Source organism: Lytechinus variegatus, chromosome 5, assembly GCF_018143015.1.
Source record: "Lytechinus variegatus isolate NC3 chromosome 5, Lvar_3.0, whole genome shotgun sequence".
Classification (NCBI taxonomy): Eukaryota; Metazoa; Echinodermata; class Echinoidea; order Temnopleuroida; family Toxopneustidae; genus Lytechinus; species Lytechinus variegatus.
Window position 1 is genome coordinate 17,310,873 of NC_054744.1, and position 21,154 is coordinate 17,332,026.

The following is a 21,154-nucleotide window of genomic DNA, read 5'->3' on the forward strand; positions in this document are numbered from 1 at the left end:
CCAATAAAGTGAGGTTCAAGTTGATGAAAATACATTGAAGACGTTTTGCATGTAAAGGATGATTTTCTTTTTTATAGAGAAGGTGTGGTAAAACTTATTCCATTATTGTAGGACAACAGATCAACTAGCTTTCACTTCCAGGGATAAAACATTGAAATTCAAAATAATTTTGATTTTATATGAAGTTTAGAATTTAAGGCTTAACCCCCTTTAATGTGCTGTGTGTTTGGGTGTTTTTCACTCAGGTTCATCAAAAGCGGATTTATCATCTAAAATTAAGCTCTTCCTTTTGCGGTGATCACTCAAATTCCAGAGCGTGACTATTTCTGGACATTATACCACATTTTAAAAGTGGGATGGCAGATAGTTGCTTCCAGTAATCTTCCATTAGAGGAATAAAGACCTGTGTATGGGAGATGATAAACAATGGGGAGAAAACGTCTTCTAATGGCTTGCTGGGGACAAGCATTCTTGCTATCATTTATGTCTGGCTTTAGAATAGCATTCGGAATAGACCTTGGTTGAAAAACCAATTCATTTTTTTTTTGGGGGGGGGGTATTATATGAGATGGGAGTAGGCTGTGTATGTGCATGTATCCTCCAAAGCCATGGAACATGTGCACAGAAGGATTTTCTAATCAAGGATATTTTATGATTACATAAATTAAAAATATTTTTTGAAGAACAAGATTAAAGTAGAAACAGGCAGAAATATATAGATGACTTACCATGCTTACTAGAACTTAGTAACTTAATATCACATTTATCAAAGCAGATCCACAAAGTGAATATTTCATTTGTGCTTATTTGACTAACCTATTTATCCACCTAAATCAGTTACTGTCAAAGCCTGGAAGTGCTGCATGAATATATTATTTTCTATTCTATTTTGAGAAGAACTCTTCCACCTGTGTTGCTGTCCTGTGGGAATTATTACATAAACATGTATTAAGATGAGTGGTTTCCAGTATCTATTTCCTGCATGGTATCCATTTCAAACTTGCTCTAAGATTCATGATTATTATGGCTTGTATTTTCATTTTACTATTTATGGTGAAGGGACTATTTCTTCAGCAAAAAAAGAAATCAAGTATGAATGTAGCAGCTTTGATCTACAGGGGAAATCGTTATCACTAATGTTCTATGCAATTGTTATTTTAAAACCTGTAACAGAGTTTTAGTTGTTTGTTTTGTTATAGCACTCAATATAGTATCATGACAGTAATATGCATCGTAGATCAAGATTTGAAACTAGGATCTACATTCCCTGATGATGTTCATGTGCACATCATGCTTTCAAATCTTCAATAGTCTTAATAGTGATAAATTTGAAATTGTAAATGATTTGATATACGACCAAATTCAGTATGAATCCTTGCCGTTGATCCTGCTGTAAGCGTATATATTGCATTGATGTTGACATTTAGAATAAGAGAATTGCAAAGACCAGCACATTTCTTCAAAAGTAACGTGCATATTCCTATTAAAAACATTCATTGTTAAAAACAAAATTCTGTTTTAGTGATTTGCTCTAATATCTATTCAAATAAAAATTCAATTTGAAATAGGTTTTATTGAAATACTCGACAAAATGTCTAAAGGTTAAAGAACAAAATAATGAGTTTGCAATTAATGAAACACCCATTACCTATGTTAAGTATGTTAAAAGCAGTTTGGGTCATTTTATGAACAAATCCTGTGCTTGCAATAGGTATGTCAAAATGTTTGTGTCTTTTTGCATCAAATGAAGTTTGGCCAAATCACTTGAAACTATAAGTAGAGCCTTGGGATTGATATCCATAACACCTATCTATATTCAAAACCATTAGAAGACATAAGAAGAAATGTTCTAGATACTTAGGGAAAGGTAGTGGCAGTGACTGTTCTGTTATGCAAATGCCAAGTGCTTTTTTAATTATGTGGAAGGGAAACTGAAACTTAATGTAATGAGGTCCTTGAGACATTATTAATTACCCTCTTTTTTTTGTAATCTGGTCTAATAAAGAGAAATTAATGTGTGCTCCATTAATAGTACTTGGGTATTATCAGATCTCTGAACTTAAGTAGAATCAGTGTCAGTGCTTTACATATTACATATGTGATAGATTGGTTCCTTCCTTTTCTTCAGTACTGAAAACAAAGTTGATGTCATAAAATAACAGATGCATGAAATTCAGTTACTTGCAGAAAATGAGCACACTCAAATTGATTAAAATTTGAAATACAGAAATACAGGGGAACCATAAAAAAAAGGAGAGGGAAACCCCCGGAACACCTCGGCCCCATCTTACAAAGATTTACGATTGTCTGGATCATTCGTCACTCTATGGAAATCCATCAGTGTCATATTTTTTTCCTATAGGAGATTGGTAAAATATCCTTTGAAAACAAAGAGAAGCACAGTGAACTTTCAAGAAAATAATGAATGCATGAATATACATCATAGTTAGAAAATATTTTGAAGAAACATGCATAATACATGTTGACGTTGCTGGCCGTCCATAGTTGCGATTGATCGGATCAATCTTTGTTAGACGGGGCCCTGGAGCACCAGGGGAGGATTCTGATGTGGATAACATTGGTCTCTGATTGCGCCTTGTGTAGGCCTTCCACATTGGTGAACCATATGAGTTGGCTTTTTTTTCTCAAAAGCATTCTTTTTTGCAGTATTTATCTGGATGATATTACATTCATGCCACTGAAAAACACAATGTGAAGTGTGAAAACAATAGAGCTCAGAATGTTCATTTGACACAAAAGAGAAGCTGGACTTTCTAACATCAGATTCTGTTATTTTGTAACCACACCTTAAAGGACATTTAAAGGACATTTTTTTCTTCTTTGACAGAGAGTGATGTGTGACTGTGTTCTGTCTGCGATCTATGTGAGATATTAAGTTACCTGCTAAGAGTTGGGTTTACTTTAATTGAGTTTTGGGTGTCGTCTTTCATTTCAGTGAGGTGCTGCATCAAGATGAACCTGCATGCATCCGCATTAACTTAATATACACTGTTGAACTCGCTTAAGTCAGACTTGAATAAAATACCCAAACAATGTTGTTCATAGATTGTATGTGGTTGGAAAATCCAGCACTCACACAGTCAGCGTGGTCTTATAAAAACAAATACATAAACCTCTGATAAGAGTCATTATGTTAAGTTTCTGAATTTCAACTTTTTATTTCAGATTATTTTCAGGTCCCAATTTATAGGATGGGATTGGTTATATAAGGTAAACTGTATAAATAAAGCAACAAAAGTAGGCATGGGGTACAGAAAAATAATTTAAATTATATTTTTGTATTTTAGATGGTGACTTCCATTTGAAATTCCAAAAATCATTGAATATACAAGCTGAAAACTAAACTAGAACTCTCATTCTGCCAGAATCAAAATGACTGTATTTCTTGCAAAGTCATTCCATCCCTTTAAAATCTAAGCAGCTTCCTTGTACATTCTGTTCATTGCCCATGTTCAAGTACATGATTATCTTTGAGTGAAACTGTGTGGGCACGAACAGACGGAATATTCCACATGGTAGAGCACAACACAGACCACAGCATTAAAGTGATTGGCTAACATTGATTTGACTTGTAAAAAATCTGAGCTAGAAGGTCACACTTGTCACCTGTGTGGGGGATATGTTACAAAATGTAGCCCAGAAAAAAATCGCGTCCGGAAACCATTATTTAGTGCTTCAAATAGTGAAATATAAAGTAACCGGAAACACCATCTTAATTTCATCCCATACACTTATGTGTTCTATTTAAGCATCTTTAAGACGCCTAATTACAAATTGGGTTTTGCCTTGTATTTTTAGCTTTTCATTCTCAATAATGGTTGTTTTTAGGGATTTTTATTAGTTCTAATACATGTACTTGTACACATGTTTCATCTTGGTTTGAGAATTTTTTAAATTGGCTGCTCACAAAGTTAAATAATACCTTTAAAGTCAAAATACTCTGATACCAACTAACAGTGTAACCAGGCAGTGAACTCTTCCATACACTAATGTTTGGTACATGGCGGTGTTTTTCCTAGTGATTATGCAGAAATGTATAATGATATTACGGTTCCGAGATATTTGCTCTGGCGATAATTGCTCTGCTGTAAATTCCACACATTAAAGGGAACAACCAACTTCAACCCTGGATTTAACACTATACCCTATCCTAAACCTAACCATTGAGCTAACATAAAACCCCATTGCAACCCTAACCATATTTCTTAGACAAAATAAAGCCTGGAGAAATTGTCGCAGGAGCAAATGTCATGTTACCGATATTACAGCTGGGTGAAAATAATCATCCCTTTTGAAACCTATTTTATTGCTCTTCTAGTTGATATTAATTGTTCTTTTAGTTGAATAAGTAGGGAGAAGATGGATTCATTGGTGAGGTACTCATTCATCAAACTATTATAAGACACTTAAAGATGCATTCCATGGTCACCCTGGAAAGCAATTTATGCCTGGATGATACATGATGCTGTCAGATGCTTTGATGGTATTTCTTCTTTATACTCTCTATATCCAACTGTTTCTTTACTTCTTTATAAGAATTTTGCCACCCCTCCTCCCACGTTCTATCTCTTGGTTTCTCTCTTTCTTGCATGCTCTCTCTCTCTGCTGATCTCTGTCCTTTATCTTTTCTGCTCTTCTCGTTTTGAAAACATTTCTTTTTCTTCATCTCAACATGGTCTCCTCTTCATTCTGTCATCCACTCATCCTTCTTTTCAGATCTTTTCCCTTCTACTTTCCGGTAGCCACACATCTGCCTCACTGAAGTTTACACAAATTGATTATGTTCAGTTGCCACCATTCATGCACCAAATTGGCATCTGAAGATGACTAAATTGCAGATTCAATAATGTTTATTTCCTGATGATATGTGGCAGACCTCCACCCCATCCCCATCACCCCCTTGGTGTTTGTTGCTTCTCTCATGCCCCCACCCCTTATTTGATCTTCTCTGATATGTCTTTCAGTAGATTGAGAAAAGGGTGAGATCCCGGCCACCCCCCCCCTCCGGGGTCGGAGGGACCGGATTGGATTTAGGGGGTCTCCAAGGCAGGAAAAGCCCGCGAAAGGGGGGTTCAGAAATTTTGGCAGACATGAGATAGGGGGTGCTCGTAAAGGGAGGGAACAAGCATAAGCGTACCCTAAATAACACTGAGTGGGGGGCCGGGGGTGAGATACTTTGCCTGTACTAGGTGCTCGTATGGGAGTAAGAAGGATTGGGTAACTTGTGTTACTATCCCATTACCATGGTAACTGAGTGACTTCCGCATGAGGAGTTTCAGTAACATCTATAAGTGCTTCTCTTCGTCAGATATTTGTAATGATTATGCTTGTTTTTTCATTTAGGAATGATACCTCCTGTGATCTAGTGTTGTTTAATTCACCAATTTTTTTTTGTCTCGGCCTCCTCTCCTTCCGCTTATTCTCTTCTATTTTCTTCCTCCATTTTTTTTCATTGCTAATCAGAGCAAAATACAACATAATAATTCATATAAAGCCTATTGCACAAGGGGGGGATGTCTGAAAGCTAGATGGAGGGAGCGAACGGTGGAAGAATCAGTACTCTGAAGAGTATCAAAAGGGCGTATGAGCTTTAAGGGGTACAGTATGTTATGCTTTCAAAGCCTTTTGGCTCTGAAACACCATCCTTCAAGGATTTTGAGTCAATTATGACATCACCTGCCTAATTTCCTGCCCCCAATGAAGGCACATGGCCAACAGTCAACTCCTAATATCACGTTTACACCTAAGAGAGTTGCTACTTCGAGTTATGGCAGTTTGTCTAAAGTTGTTATACTTTTTGAGAAACATTCACGTTTAACTCACAGAGATCTCTTCTTGCAACTCATGACAACTCACAAGTTGTAGCATGCGAGTCAACACACATTATCCTTTTTGCATGAAAATCCCTTTACCAGTTATTGTTGGTGCGTTTAGAATACTAAGGCAAAGCAAATTTGAAGTACCTACTCTCCTGTTTGTGAATGTAGATAACCAATTCTCAAGTTAGTATTGGACTCACTAACAGGGTAAAGAGGGAGATAACAAGTCTTATTAAGAATCCTGACAGCTGCTGCTAAACATTGCTTTCGAGCCTTTGCAAAATATTATTGATTTTAACCTAGTTTACACCAAAATAACAAGTCTATTCAACAGGTTGAGATTCTTGGAGGGAGAGAAGAGAGAGAGAGAAAGAAGGAAGGAAAGAAGGAGATAAAGAGGGGGGTACAAATAAAATAATTAATGGGGGTTGAGAAGGGAGAAAAGCTTCATTATAGATATCAACAAAATCTACAAATGCCCAAATGCACCTATGTTACACAAAGATAAGCGATTAATCGCTTATATGAAAGAACGATTCTGATTGGCTCATAGTCAGTCTACCTAGCAAACTACGCATGCAACGATGATCTTGATAGGCCATTTCATTTAGCGATTAATTGCTAACCTTTGTGTTTCAGGGCCCGGAAGTGTTTTTTTCTTTCTTTTCATGTTTTTCACTAAAGTATCTTTGTCACTAATATTTTCATATATATGCTGTGTAGTGTTTGATTGAATGATATTATCTATCACCTTTATTGTTGCTATTCAATTTTGAGAAACGTTACATTTTGGTTTCCATTTTTCTCTCCTCTCTTGCTTTACAGAGTTGTGATGTGATAGAGGATGAACATGAATCATTTGTATTAATGGCAGTCTTCCATGCCGTAGAGGAGGGTAACCTCCATGGTATCAAAGAACTGGTGGAAAACCTTACCACTTATGATCCAGACCAGAAGAACAAAGTAAGTACAGTCGATTTTCTCAGAACAACTCTCTGTTTTACCTTAGCAGCTACTTCAGCTATTAGCCGGTCTTCCAGTGGCCTTACATTATTAACATGTTGTAATTACCTGTTTTGATACGTTTCTGCATTGCAAAACGCTGTGTGCCTTACCATGACAAGAAGGAAGAAGGTCCCATTTTGTAAGTCATCAGAATTACTCTGCCATGTATTAAACCAATATGTTCCTCTACTTGTGAGGGAGACACTCTATAATATGAGCATCTATATCAAACAGTGGATTGATACTTAGTAGATCAGTCTTTCAACCAATTAGTAAATCAGTTAACAGTTATAATAGAGCAATGAATTAGTAGTCGGGATTCACAGAAGATTAAAATACCCTCAGCGAAAATATATCTCGTCATAGGAAAATGGACTTGTGCACAGTTTTATGCTACGTGCATTTTGAAAATGGAGAAAGCGAACTGACAAAAGTATCCAAAGTACTTGAATATGCTGCCAAATGAAATTTACATGAAGAGTGGGGGGGGGGGGAGGGGAGGGGGATGCATGTTTTGTAAATATCACTGACTCACCAAGTCATTTCAACTTTAACTTTTACTTTACTCCATTGCATTTGTAGAGCCTTGGGATACTGGTGGTTGTGCTTTTTACTCATCTCTCCTCATGTAATATTCATTATCCACACGATGATGATGAGACATGACTGATTTTTTTGAAAGACTTGTGAATTTCAGCAGGCGTCGTACGACACTCCATTATGGTGTAGCGTACCCAGCATCACTATGCTGGTCGAAAACTGTCTGCAATTTTTTCCCCAAGCTATGCACATGTTCATAGTCATAAAAAGGTGTAATGCTATTTTCCTAAATAGATTATAGAATATCATAGCAAATTACAGCAACCAAAAAAGATATTTAATATTTTCCATTATCTCCTTTTTCTTTCTCTGCCATCAATGATTATCCACATGATTATAGAATTTTATTTCTTTTTTTTTGAAGAATGGCAAAGAATATTATCCATATTGATTGCACAAAGACAGTTCGGTGTGTTCTAATCTAATGAAGATGACATTGAAGAGACATTTGGACAGAAGTCCAATTTTCAAAAGTATGGGGTAAACATGTTGCCTGTATTTTCTTGGACGTTTGAATCTGATTCAGGGTGCAATCGATGAATCTTCTTAATAATAATAATAATAGCTGGATTTATAGAGCACTTTTTGCCAGAGGATACTAAGCGCTGCTATTATTACTCCGGCTTTAGCTGGAGCTACCATCACCGGCGCTCAGTACATGCAAGGAATTACTCCTGCCGGGTACCCATTCACCTCACCTGGGTCGAGTGCAGCACAGTTTGGATAAATTTCTTGCTGAAAAAAAACACGCCATGGCTATGATTCGAACCCATGACCCTCTGTTTCAAAGGCGAGACTCAGAACCACTAGACCACGACGCACCCACAAAGCTTCTTAAAGCTTGAGTCACAAACATGAATCACAAATAAATATGTAAACACAAGACAGTCACTGTTAGCCATTTTCAAGCATTTTTCTCTCCTCTGTGTCAATTCTACCGAATTAATTTTAGTTTGACCCCAGAACCAACTTTGCCTGTATCCTATGCATGTCTTTTCTAGAAGAAGGTCATTATGGAATTATGATCGAGGTAATTGAGGCATTCAATCAGATTTTAATGTTCGTTTTTTTCTGCAGCATTTGCTTTCGAAAATACACCTTATTTTTGTGTTTTTGTTTGCATTTATAAAGAAAAAAATACTGACAAACATTTTGATTAAATACAACTGGTTTGAATGGAAATGTGTCCACTGATTGCTGCTTTTGGTTAGGACTTTGTTTATTGAATTTAGTTAACTCGCAGCTCTATGTGATTATGTGATGCCTTTTGGGCGAATCTCATGAATCGCATGTTGAATAGTCATGTCGATCGATAGCATTGTGCCTCTAGTCTTTGCGTATGCCTTCAATTGGGATATAGATAATAAAATTAGACACTTGTTAACACAGGTTTGCCTGGGTAGGAATGAATCAGCTATAGAGGCAGACGAGGGCAGGAAGATGAGTAAGGCTTTGCACTGTCACTGGGAAGCGAACCTGGAAAAATGACTCTCTCAGCTGATAGGCAGTGCTAGGGGCTTGGGAGGGGGTTGGAGGGGGATGGAGGTCAATGGTAGGGGTGGGGTGGCATTGGCTTATGAATGACATGCAGAAGGTCAGATAGCTTTAGAGAATCGATAGCTTATACATTAAAATAGCCTTGCTGAATCAGTAGGATACAATTGGAGATAACGTCCATTCAAATTCCAATTTTATTGACCACACAATGAATTCAAATCTACTGGATATAAGAAAAAAAATGTGATGTTCAAATCTTTCCATTGATAATTAAAATCATAAACAAAATGGTTCTGGAATAAAAAGGAAAATTAACTCGGTATTTTTTTTGTGATTTCCAGTATTACGATGCTGTTAACAAGGTGCTACTCAGTTTTCATTTTTTCACAATCACTACATTTGACGACTTATTTTATTCTTTTTAAAGGTTTCTCTCAAAATGTGTTTCCTTGTATTTACGATTTCTGCCCTCCTCTCTGTCCCTCTCTAGTTACTTCCCCATATATTGTAGCCTTTCTTGGATAGCCTTTCGCATGGCAATTAGTTAAAGTATCTGCCTTGGTTCAAGCGATCAAGTGAGAATTTATCATCTTCCTCTAACCTGGAAAAGCAGGAAAGTTCACAAGTTTAGAGGTCCAACTGTAATTCATTCCGTGGTTACCCCATAGCTATACTTGGCTTGTAAAGAGCTCAATTTATCAGCAAGGTTTGTGTCATGAGTGCTCGATATAAGTCGTATCAGCAGTAACAAGATATGGGTAGAGACGAATTTGGCTCAAAGTATTAAGTATTAACAAGTTTTCTTATGTGAAAACATTCCATTGATTTGGGAAAATATACTGCAACTTGTCGGAATACATTGGTTGATGTGTTCTTGAACTGTGCACTTTTTAGCTCTCAGAAAATATTGGGGAAAATGGAAAATATTGCCAAAAAAGGAAAATGAATTTGATAGTAGAAGGTTCTAAGTTTAAAATAAAATAACATTGAGAAGTATGTAGATTGTATGCAATATTGTACTTTCGAGTGGTGTTAATTATTCTTTTTTTATTGGATTTTATGAGTTTGATTAAATTTTGAGAAAAATCTACCACATCTACAAATCTACCATATATAATAGAAAAGTGATAATGGTGATGACATTTATAAGAAGCAAAAAGCAATGAGTTTAATCTCATAACTTAGGGGCTTAAAGATTTTTTTTAAATGTTGGCATTTTCAATATTTCTAGAGTAGAAAAGGGCATAGTAGATTCTTGAAAATTATAACAGGCCTATGATAATGAATTAGAAGCTGCATTTTTACATAATAATGCAACCAATTTTAAGAGCCTCTCAGCTTGTCTTGCTTGTACAATGTCACAGTACATGAATTATCCATTGTGAACATTGATCAATCTAGTGGATTAAGTTAAGTGGATTGAAGAGCAAATTGATATTGATATTGGATCTCTTTTGTATCTCAGTGCTGTACAATCTCCCGAGTGAAAGGCACTTGAATTCAGATGCCAAGTCACAATCAGATATTACCTTTCAAGTTTAATTGAATCTGAGGGGAAAATAAGGTTATTTTTTAAATCAATGTTTGCTTTATGTGTGGTTCTTTTAATGGCAGTGGCGATTGCTTATCTTTCACATGTTAAATTGTAGAAATTGCTGCCATTTAATACTAAAAAAAAACATTTGAACTTAATTTTCTCTGATCTATTAGAGCGTAAAAGGTATTATGTTAAACATGTTAAATTGTGGAAATTGCTGCCATTTAATACTATAAAAAAACATTTGAACTTAATTTTTCCTGATCTGTTGGAGTATAAAGGGTATTATATCGAAGTAATAAAAAGACAATTCAGGCTTGATCAGAACTTCTGAGCCCCGTCTTACGAAGAGTTACGATTGATCCAATCAATTGTAACTCTCTATGGAAATCCATCAGTGTCATAATTTTTTCTACAGGAAATTTGCAAAATGTCCTTTTTAAACAAAGGAGAACACACCAAATTGTCAAGAAATCAATGAATTTATGGATATCCATTCATAACTAGAATTTTTTTTGAACAAACATGCATTTTATATGTTGACTATGCTGGCTTTCCATAGTTGCGATTGATTTGATCAATCATAACTCTTTGTAAGATGGGCCCCTGATGTGAACCAATCAGATGAGATTTCATAATTCATAACAGTGGCTTTAAAAGCAGGAGGATGCCAAAGTGTGTTTATATTTTCTTACATCATGTACAAAAGCCTGTTTACAAAGTCATTCAAAGTTAGGGAAGTTTGTTTTCCTGGCAACATGAACATAAATATAAAATTTGATATATTCTGACACGTATTTAAATTCATATGTTCTAAGGACACCTGCTGGGTCCCGTCTTTCAAAGAGATACGATTGATCCAATCAATCTCATTTATATGGAAATCCATCAATGTCATTATTTATTCTACAGGAAATTTGTGCAAAGTCCTCAGTAAACAAAGAGAAGCACAGTTAATATTCAAGAAAACAATGTATGAATATACATCGTATCTAGAAAATATTTTGAACAAACATGCATTTTTGATGCTGATGTTGCTAGGGCTGGGACTAAAACCCAGGTCCCGCCTGGAAGCCTCGGGTACTTTGGTAAAAAAATCAATATCTGATACCCGAAATTGCTTACCAATATAACATACATGTAAATGTATATCATTTGTATTGCAAGGTGTAAGACATGATTGTAACTCATCACAAAAGTACACAAGTCTCATTTCGAATCTCACCAATTACCCTTGGAATATCTATAAATCAACAAGTTTTTCAAGTTGTGACTAAGATCGTTCAATCGTTGCTATGTTACTTTTGCCGCTTGAGCATATGAAGCGCCAGCTAATCACGTTCGTGTTACCCTTTTCAGTACATCATTATCCGAAATGGTAACATGGTCGTGATTGGCTGGCGCATTTGACGCTTTGAAACCCGGAAATCAATTGACTTTGTGCATGTAGCGGTAGATTCTACAAACTCACAAACACAGTGCAATACGACGCCACTTCGTAAGATTTCGATAGAAAAGCAAGAAATAATCAAAATTTGCTTACCCGTGTGATATCTGTGAGAAAACGGATCCTCTGAGAAAATCTTTCATAATTCATGTAAAAAGTAGGAAAGTGGAATTCTAGATCGATTTAGGTACGAGGTGATATTGTGGACTTGTTTTGATAAAATACTGTGTGGGGCATGGGAGACTTGCAATGTGCATGCTTACTATATTTTCATTCTTAAATTTGCTTGCGGCAGTGGCTGGATGACGATTCTATGCCACTGTGTTATGGGGGGTTGTTCCACCAGTCTTTCATGCTAGATGATTTTCGGGTATCCAGGTACCCACCAAAAAATTACAGCGGGTACCCGAAGACAAAAATACCCGAAAGTCCCGGGCCTTGACGTTGCTGGCTTTCTATGATTGTGGTTGATGGGGTTAGTCAAAACTCTTTGGAAGACGGGTCCCCGGGCTCTGTATATGTACCGCAAACATCTGTCATTCATTGCCAATATTATTTGTTGTTGTTTGAAACATTGAACAATATGTGCATTCAATTGCCAATTGGTATGGCCATTGCAAGTCTTGTGATAGATAACAATTTTCATCCTGATGCAATGGTAGATTGCTCAAGATTTGCTTTGTAATGCAGACTATAACTGATATTACTATGAACATTTTGTTCAAGCACTACAGTGAAAGAAGAGATATCCTACATGGAATGTAGGTTCTCATGAATTTCAAATGAGTGCATATTGCCCTGATTAAATCTCAAAAGAGTAAAGGAAAGCTAACATAACATTGAATTCATTGAACGTGGGCCCAAATTATGAATAATTAAGCTTTCAAAAGGTCTCTTATATTGCGCCAATTTATTCTCTGGTATTTTATCTGATTGTAGGACAATAATGCATTAACTTTTATCTCTCGAGATTGTATAGATTTCCTTCCCTTGTTCATTTTTCTTATGATAGTATGTTACAGCGCACATCACACAGAGAATGATGATAAAATATAGATTAGTATTGCAAACTTATTTCCTATTGAAAATGGGTTATTTATTGCCTTTGGAATATGTTTTCTGACTATAAATTATGTGAGTAAATGAAGGGATGAACATGTGTATTCACTTGAGTTAGATTTCATTTTTAATGATAACCTTTTTTCTTAGTCCTTTAATAATACTTCCTATGAATGGATACAGTTTGACTGAATTTAAATGATATTCCTTGATATTTTCAATCATTTTTTATGCATTGGTGCAATTTTCTTTTACAGAGTTTCATCGCAAAGTAGATTAATTTATAGTTCAACATTATCATAAACTTTTGTTCGAATGGTTTATTTTTGTTTCAGTGAAATATTTTTGTTATTACCTGTTTAAATGAACTTTGAGTATTAAAATCCACATCAATTTACGAGTTTGCAAAAACTTTGATCAAGTTTCTGTCATTTCGAAATTTATTGATCAGAATTGTCTATTTCTATATTTGTTTTATCTTCAGCATGGAGAAACAGCACTCCATCTTGCGGCAGGCTACGGTCATGTCGACATCATCAGGTATCTTCAAGATAAAGGTGCTACCATTGATGTTGCTGATAAGGTGAGATAAGGCCTGTACATTTTTACTTTTTAAATGAACAAAAAACTCCAAGTTTCTTAATTACAAAGCCATCGGCATATAAGCTATAGTTGCAATGATGTGCTAAAGTTTCAACCATGATTTAAATCTGTATATAATGTCACACAAGGTTACATGTATAACAGTTCTTTGATTATGCACTTTTAAGAAATATAACACATTTTGTGAGGATCAGGGAAATTGAACTAATAAAAGCATTGGCAGATATATCAAATTTTATTTTAGCAAAACATTTTTCAAAATTTGGTATTCAAATCTTGGTTTTACTCTGTAAACCTTCATTGAAAATAGGCCAAGGAGACGAGTATGTACATTTGAGCTACATGCGGGATTGGATAGACGGAGGGAGCCACAGAAGGAATCAAGAACCTCATAAATCTGAGTATCATGGATGGATTGATAGAGCTTGGCCCAGGAAATCAGCAGTGACACTCCGTAACAAATAATGCTCTGGATTGACAGCCAATATCAAAGGACTTGACTTTCCTTCACAGCATGTCTTGTAGTGAGTCAGTTATCAAGGACCTGTTATGTTTCTTTGAGAACTGTACCTGTACAGAACTGGATCAAACAGGAAGCTAAAAAGAGTGCTTTATTGACCTAAGGCCGTCTGCACCATCCCGAGTTGTCAAATTAGCGCGCTATTTCTGATCCGGAAAATTATCCCGATCTGAACAATCTCGAGATTATTTGCAATGGAGATGCAATTATCGCGCTAGTTCGTAGGATTAATTTCGAGATTGCAATCCCAAGTCAACTTGGGATTATTCTATTTTACAAATTATCGCACTAATTCGTAGGTGCAGACGCACTCGAGATTATTTATTCACGGCATCAGACCATAATGCATCGATGCTTCGCTCGAGCAGGAATTGCTCTTCTTGCGATTGTGGAGACAGGGTTTCTTGAATCTCGAGATTATTCGCGAAGAGGGCTGATCGGGCTAAGATCTCGAGATTGAGAAACTCGGGACGGTGCAGCACCGCCTATAGATTTTGCCCAAAGCAAGGTCTTTGATTGAATTGGGGGACAAAAAGAAGACATTCATCAAGATCCAATCTAGATGATGTCTGAGAGCTGGATGGTATTATTACAAAAATGTGATGAATTACAGGTTCCTGGTCATTGTTTTGAATGAACTTTGCATTTGCTGAGAAGCTCTGGCATATGGCTGTTACCATGGTAACTGTCAAAGAAGGACTGTGTATTGGAGTTGACAACTTTTGTGATGATGGTTCCCTAGTGCAGTTTGTTGCGAACTACATTTAAGATAGCAGAAAAAGAAATCAGACTTTGGGAGACCCGTAGAATCATTTTGTATGGTTCATTGGCTTTGAAAACGTAAGGACTTTGTAATAAACATTGTAGGAGAGTTCAGTAATCAGCAGGTATTGATTTGTGAAGGAAGATGGTTTGAAGAGGATATGGAGGTCAACTGCAAATCCCACTCCTGACACCATAATTATTGCATGTCTGTTAAGTGACTTCTCTGATGCATCCAACTCTACAATATATATGAAATCTAGCCATTCAAAACCAGGTGATCCCTGCCACCAGCGTTCAGTGATGAAAAAGAAATGATAATAAGACAGTAAAATTTAGGGAAGAAATGCTTGTTTGCAACATGCTGATCTGATTTCCAGCAGCTTTCACAGATATGGATTGAAAATAAATGTGCAGAGATTCTTGGCTGGAGTAATGGCTCTGAGTGAAAAGAACTGATTGTGGTCTTGCATAAAACCATCCAGGCAATAAATTGCAATTACTGTCACCACTGCAACCTCAAGACTCGCTCGATAATCCTGGTATGAGGTTAGACATGAGCTAGGAAACTCCAATCTGAATGTGTTCCCAGGGAAAGTTAAGACACCTGAATACAATAGAAGGCCTACTTTAACCAACTGTCAATGAGCCCAAGGCTGTGTTTCTCCTTCATGACATTTCCATTTAGATGCTAATTAGATTGCGTTTGAAAGCTAGAAGATGCAGTACAAAGTGTAGAAGCAGACCTCGGTTAGTTTGTTATGAAGATAGCATCCCTTCCATTGACTGCGCACCAACCCTGAAGAAATGGTTTAATAGCACATGATGAATCTGCCGGAACTGGGAGAAGTAGGAAAGGATTCTATTGTATTAACCTCAAAAATAAATCTTGTAAGTGGTTGTGATGAAACGCCTAAAGGTTTCATAGAACAGATATGAGTATATCGATGCATTTCATTGTCTTTTCATGCTGCTTGCGCCGATTTTCATCGCATCTTTCCTTGATGTAGTAGTATAGTATAGTATTTATTTTCCGTATAAAAAAAAACAGCAAAAAAAAAAGCAAAACGGATGGATTGCCCATTTTCAGTTTAGTCGACATGACTATACTGTTCTTCCATGGGGTCCATAGTAATTGCAGGTCTTGCAGTAAACAAGTTTCAGTCAATTAAGACATGGTCTTCACAGTTTATGGATGGTTCCACACTACAACTCATGCACATCACAGTGTCATTTGAAGATGCATTATCTTTGTAGTGAGATGATATGCAGGTGCATAAAATTTTTACTTTGTTCCATCTTTTACACAGTAAACATTTCCATATCTCCATTGAGTGATAAAATCATTGGTAAACAAATTTGTCGAAAACCATTTCTTTGGCAATCTTGTTGCTGGATTTCTATCCAAATCTATCTCTTAAACCTTTAAAAGCTAAAGTCAAAATCAGCCTGTGAACCAATATTACACCTACATTGCTTGATTACCCCAAATACATCAACATCATTTATGACATTACACCAATGATTTCAAGCCTGATGTAAGCCTCCTAAATATTTCATTATGGCATTATGTAATGGCCTTTGCATACATATGTAATTCCGAAGCTTCGGAATAACGAAGCTTCGGATATTCCGAAGGTTCGTTATTCCAAAGGTTCGTATTTCCTAAGGTTCGTATTTCTTAGGGTTCGTTAGTCCTAGTCCGAAAACAAAGCGAGTTTCGTAATTCGGAAGGTTCGTTAATCCGAAAACGAAATGAGGTTTTTAATTCCAAAGGTTCATTATTCCGAAAACGTAATGATTAACGAACTTTCAGAACAACAAACCTTATTTCGTTTTCGGACTAATGAACCTTCGGAACTTTGAACCTTATTTCGTTTTCAGATTATCAAACCTTCGGAATAACGCCACAAATGTCCGGATTAACGAACCGTTTTACGTTTTCGGATTAACGAACATCGAGGTATAAGCAATTTACGTGTTTTGGAATTATGAACCTTTGGAATAAAGAACCTTCGGAATTACGAAGTGTAACCAATGGCCTTAACCTCTTGGCATGTTTTTGTAAAAGAAAAATCTTCCCTTGATCTAAAGCTACCCAGCTAAACATCACTACATGTACTTCCAGCAAATCCATCACAGTGAAATTTCTCTCTTTTTTTTATTTTACATTGCAATGCTGGCAGTTATTCCTATTACCATGGAGGTAGACTACCTCCATGCTATTACGTATACCATGGTGAAAGCAGTTACAATCTAATAACCACTTTTAAATTTTGTGTCAGATTGAAGGGGGGATGGGTCTGCTTCCCCTTGGCATGTGGGTTCTTACCCTGCTTGCATAATAATAGCTGTAACTGGTTAGTCGGTGGAGTTTAGAAATAGGACGAGATAGTAAATAAAACATCATGGCCAGGAAATTGCTCGATGATCCGATTGTCATGTATAGATTGTCGCAGTTAATTACAGCAAGGGTAATTGCCAACAAACAGTGGGGTGTCAGAGATTTAGAGGCCATGCAGAGATCAACTTTTGAAACATACCACTTAAAAAGTTTGTCCATGTTGTCTTCTCTGTGAATGAATGAGTACGTGAGTGAGTGAATGAAGTATATGAAAAAATAAAATTAATAAATGAATATTTAGGCAGTTCTTAAGAAAATGATATGAGCTGAAAAAAGTTTATTTGCATAACACTAAAATAAATTAAGATTTTGATCTCATTTTTAGAAGAAACCAAAGTCTTCTGCAATCTGAGTGCAATATCATACAACCTTCCTCATGCATGATATTGGAGGCTGCTGATTTGCCATTATGGTTTAACCATTTGGCTTTATTTAAATGATCCATGTAGAAAACCTGTCAAAATGGCACATTTCAGTAGCCAGAGGTTTGAACAGTTTCAGATTAACATTATTCTCTTTACTAAAACTTGATTTTCACTGGAGATTTGAAGTAAGCTACATCTACGTATCATTCTGCAAGAAAGAAACTCAGCACTCTGATATTTCCTTGTCCAGGGGGTCCAGGATCCTCTGTATGTGTCATAAGTTGTTCCACTTTTTACCGAGGTATCCTATGATGACGACAAGCGGGGATAAATTTTCCATAGAGGTTGGGTGTGCCGTAGACTCTGATGCCATGGGAGATCAGATATGTAATTTCATAGACAGCAAGTATAAAAACTGTAATGTCGCTCCGAGAGTGATAAAACCTGGTGTATCTATATAAAAAAAGAAATTGGACGTTCACAAACTTGAAAAACATGGTTGTATTGACACTGTAATCTAATGGAATAAACTTCACTCTGACATGGCAAAATTGCTTCATTTTAGATAGACGGATAGTTTGGATTGATCACCTTCCCCTTAGGCTTAATAAATGTATTACTTGGTATAGCCTACAGCTTGGATATTGAAACCATAGACTTTGGGGTCATGAAGAAATTGATGTTTTTAACCATCTTGTATCCAGTGCTCTGCCCTCATTAACAACCTGACGAACAGACATATGCAAGGCAAGAACATCCATTAATGAGGCTTTGTGGATTCGTGCATACTGTAGAGCAACAGATGTTTTTTTTTATCATGCCATTCACTCATGGAATGAATTCCATACACAGTGTGGGGCACGGAGTTAATGAAGAGGAGACATGCATTGAAATGCCATCTCCTTTATCCAACATCCACTGGATGATGCGGTTCTTGGAAGATGGTATTAAGATACCCTGGATGAAGGATGCATGGGAGATAGAGAGAGAGAGAAAAAAAATGTATTGAGTAAGAATTTTTATATGGAAATAGAACAGAGACAGTCATGGTAGAGAAAGGAGAACAACAAAACACATTAGGGAGAGAGGGACAGTGAGAAAGGGGAGGGGGGTGATAAAGAACTATGGCCCGAATTCACAAAGGTGGACTAAAGTTATACCCGAGGTATAAAACGCGTCATTTGACATCATTTTAATCCATGGACTAAAGTTAGCACCGGGGTATAACTCAACCGTGGGTAAAATTTAACCCTAGGTGCTAAAGTTAGTCCACCGTTTGTGAATAGCGCGGTGGACTAACTTTATACCTGGTTGTTAGTTAACCCCGGGCCTATATGAGATTATTTTCAAATGAATTTGTTGGATTAAATGGATGGGGATGATGATGATGGGGAGTGAGAGAGAGAAAATGTGAAAGATGGAGTTGGAGAGAGACAGAGAGAGTGAGAAAGAAGGGGAGTGGAGAGACAGACAGGTAGAGGGGATAGAGATAAGAAGGGAGATGGAATTAAGAAGGGTAAAAAAGAGTTTTGTTTGCAAGCATTCTAGATTCTAAAGCGTGTGAGTGTTGTACTTTAATTTGTATCTCTGTGGATAGCAATAGTGAGACACATTTAAACAGCCCTGTACGAACAGAATGCTCAGTATGTAGTCAATTTAAGCATATCTGAAAACATCCAAGACTCGACATCCATACAAATCATATTTTCTTGTTCTAACTGTAATGAATTCTAATCATTGGCAGATGTCTTGATCTTATGCCAAAGAAAGGAAGGGGCAGGAGCAACAGAAAGAATAAGAAAGAGAGAAAGAAAGAAGAAAGAGAATGGTTAGCAAGTGTTCCTACCTGGCCTTCCTGTCAAAATTCCATGGAACAGCATCGAATTTAAACAGAATGAGATTAATAACATGATAATCTTATTTTATTATTTTTTATTTGTATTTTGTTCTTACAGCATGGTGATAATGCAGTATACTGGGCAGCGAGGCAGGGTCAGATTGCGGCCATGAGCTTTCTCAAAGACCAAGGCTGTCGTCTTGATGCACAAAATAAGGTATGTTATATAGATGCAACTATCAGTACAAGTATTAAGACAAGTATGATATCACAATAAAGATTACATTACAACCAAACAATGAAAAGGGGGATTTACAGCTAGAAGGTGGAAGATTTGATTTTTTTTACCTCACAGTGCAATACCTTTTTACAAAAATTTTAGTAAATGATATATCCATATGTACATGTAGCTGACTTAGGGGATGTTGCAAGAAAATATTTGCAATCAGTTGCAAATTCATGAGTAATGAATCACTTTGAACTACAGTAAATCATTATTGATGCAAGGAGCGTACCAGCGATCAGTTGCAAATTTACAATGAATTAAACAACTTTTTATTGATTTTAGGATCTAAATTTGACTTGCATTCAATTTCAAGTTTCTTGCAATGCCCTGTTAGAGTCTGTGTACATGTTGCAATCGTTCATAAAGTGGAGTGTTATTTTACAAAAAGCTTTATGAAACGCCATCCAGTCTCTACATTCTTGTCACACCTGAAACCCTAACAAAGCTAATCTATTAATCGCATAATGGTACTGAATGTCACATATGTACACAATTTCTTTCTCCTTTCATGTTTCAGACGGGTGAGACGCCCCTGCACGTTGCCGGTCGGTACGGTCAGGGGGAAGCGGTGCAGTATCTTTGTGATCAGGCTGTGAACATGAACCTAGCAGATGAGGACGGAGAAACCCCTCTTCACATAGCTGCCTGGCATGGCTACACCAGTATAGTCCAGACACTATGCAAAGCTGGTGCAACGTTAGATCTTAAGAACAAGGTAATGATGTCTTTGCTCATATTAAAGGTCAAGTCCACCTCAGAAATATGTTGATTTGAATCAATAGAGAAAAATCAGACAAGCACAATGCTGAAGATTTCATCAAAATCGGATGTAAAATAAGAAAGTTATGACATTTCAAAGTTTCGCTTATGTTTAACAAATAGCCAGTTACATCCAAATGAGAGAGTCGATGATGTCACTCACTCACTATTACATACATACATTTACATACATACATTTAATATTTATATAGCGCTTTTCCATGTAAACATGCTCAAAGCGCTTTACAGTATCATATTATAATTATGCTGAATATTCTGCTCTCCAAGTGCTAACAATATTAATCAAATGGATATTACAAAGAAAATAAATAGGTCTTTAGTTTGTTTTTGAATAATTGCAGTGAAGGACATGAGCGGATGTTGATAGGGAGATTATTCCAAATACTGGGACCTGTGAAACCTATGCATTGTTGACCTTTCTTGGAGTTCATTCTTGGGACTTGTAAAAGAAAAGGGTCTGTTCTAGAACGTAATGAATATTGACTTTGTTGAACTGGAGAAAACAGACATGATATGTATTGTGGTGTTAGGTTATTCATGGACATGTAAACAAGCAATGCAATCTTATATGTAATTCTCTTTCTTACCGGTAACCAATGAAGTTCTTTGAAC

The 21,154-nt window shown here is 36.4% G+C and overlaps 1 protein-coding gene across 1 annotated transcript in view; it reads left to right on the top strand.

The window, feature by feature from the left end:
• Positions 1 to 21,154, top strand: part of LOC121415603 (death-associated protein kinase 1-like) — a 36,751-nt gene that overhangs the window by 2,662 nt on the left and 12,935 nt on the right. Inside the window, exons 2-5 of the mRNA XM_041608881.1 lie at positions 6,666 to 6,803; positions 13,470 to 13,568; positions 19,595 to 19,693; positions 20,280 to 20,477. Coding sequence (XP_041464815.1) covers positions 6,708 to 6,803; positions 13,470 to 13,568; positions 19,595 to 19,693; positions 20,280 to 20,477 — 492 coding nt within the window. The 5' untranslated portion in view covers positions 6,666 to 6,707. The remainder of the gene's footprint in view (positions 1 to 6,665; positions 6,804 to 13,469; positions 13,569 to 19,594; positions 19,694 to 20,279; positions 20,478 to 21,154) is intronic.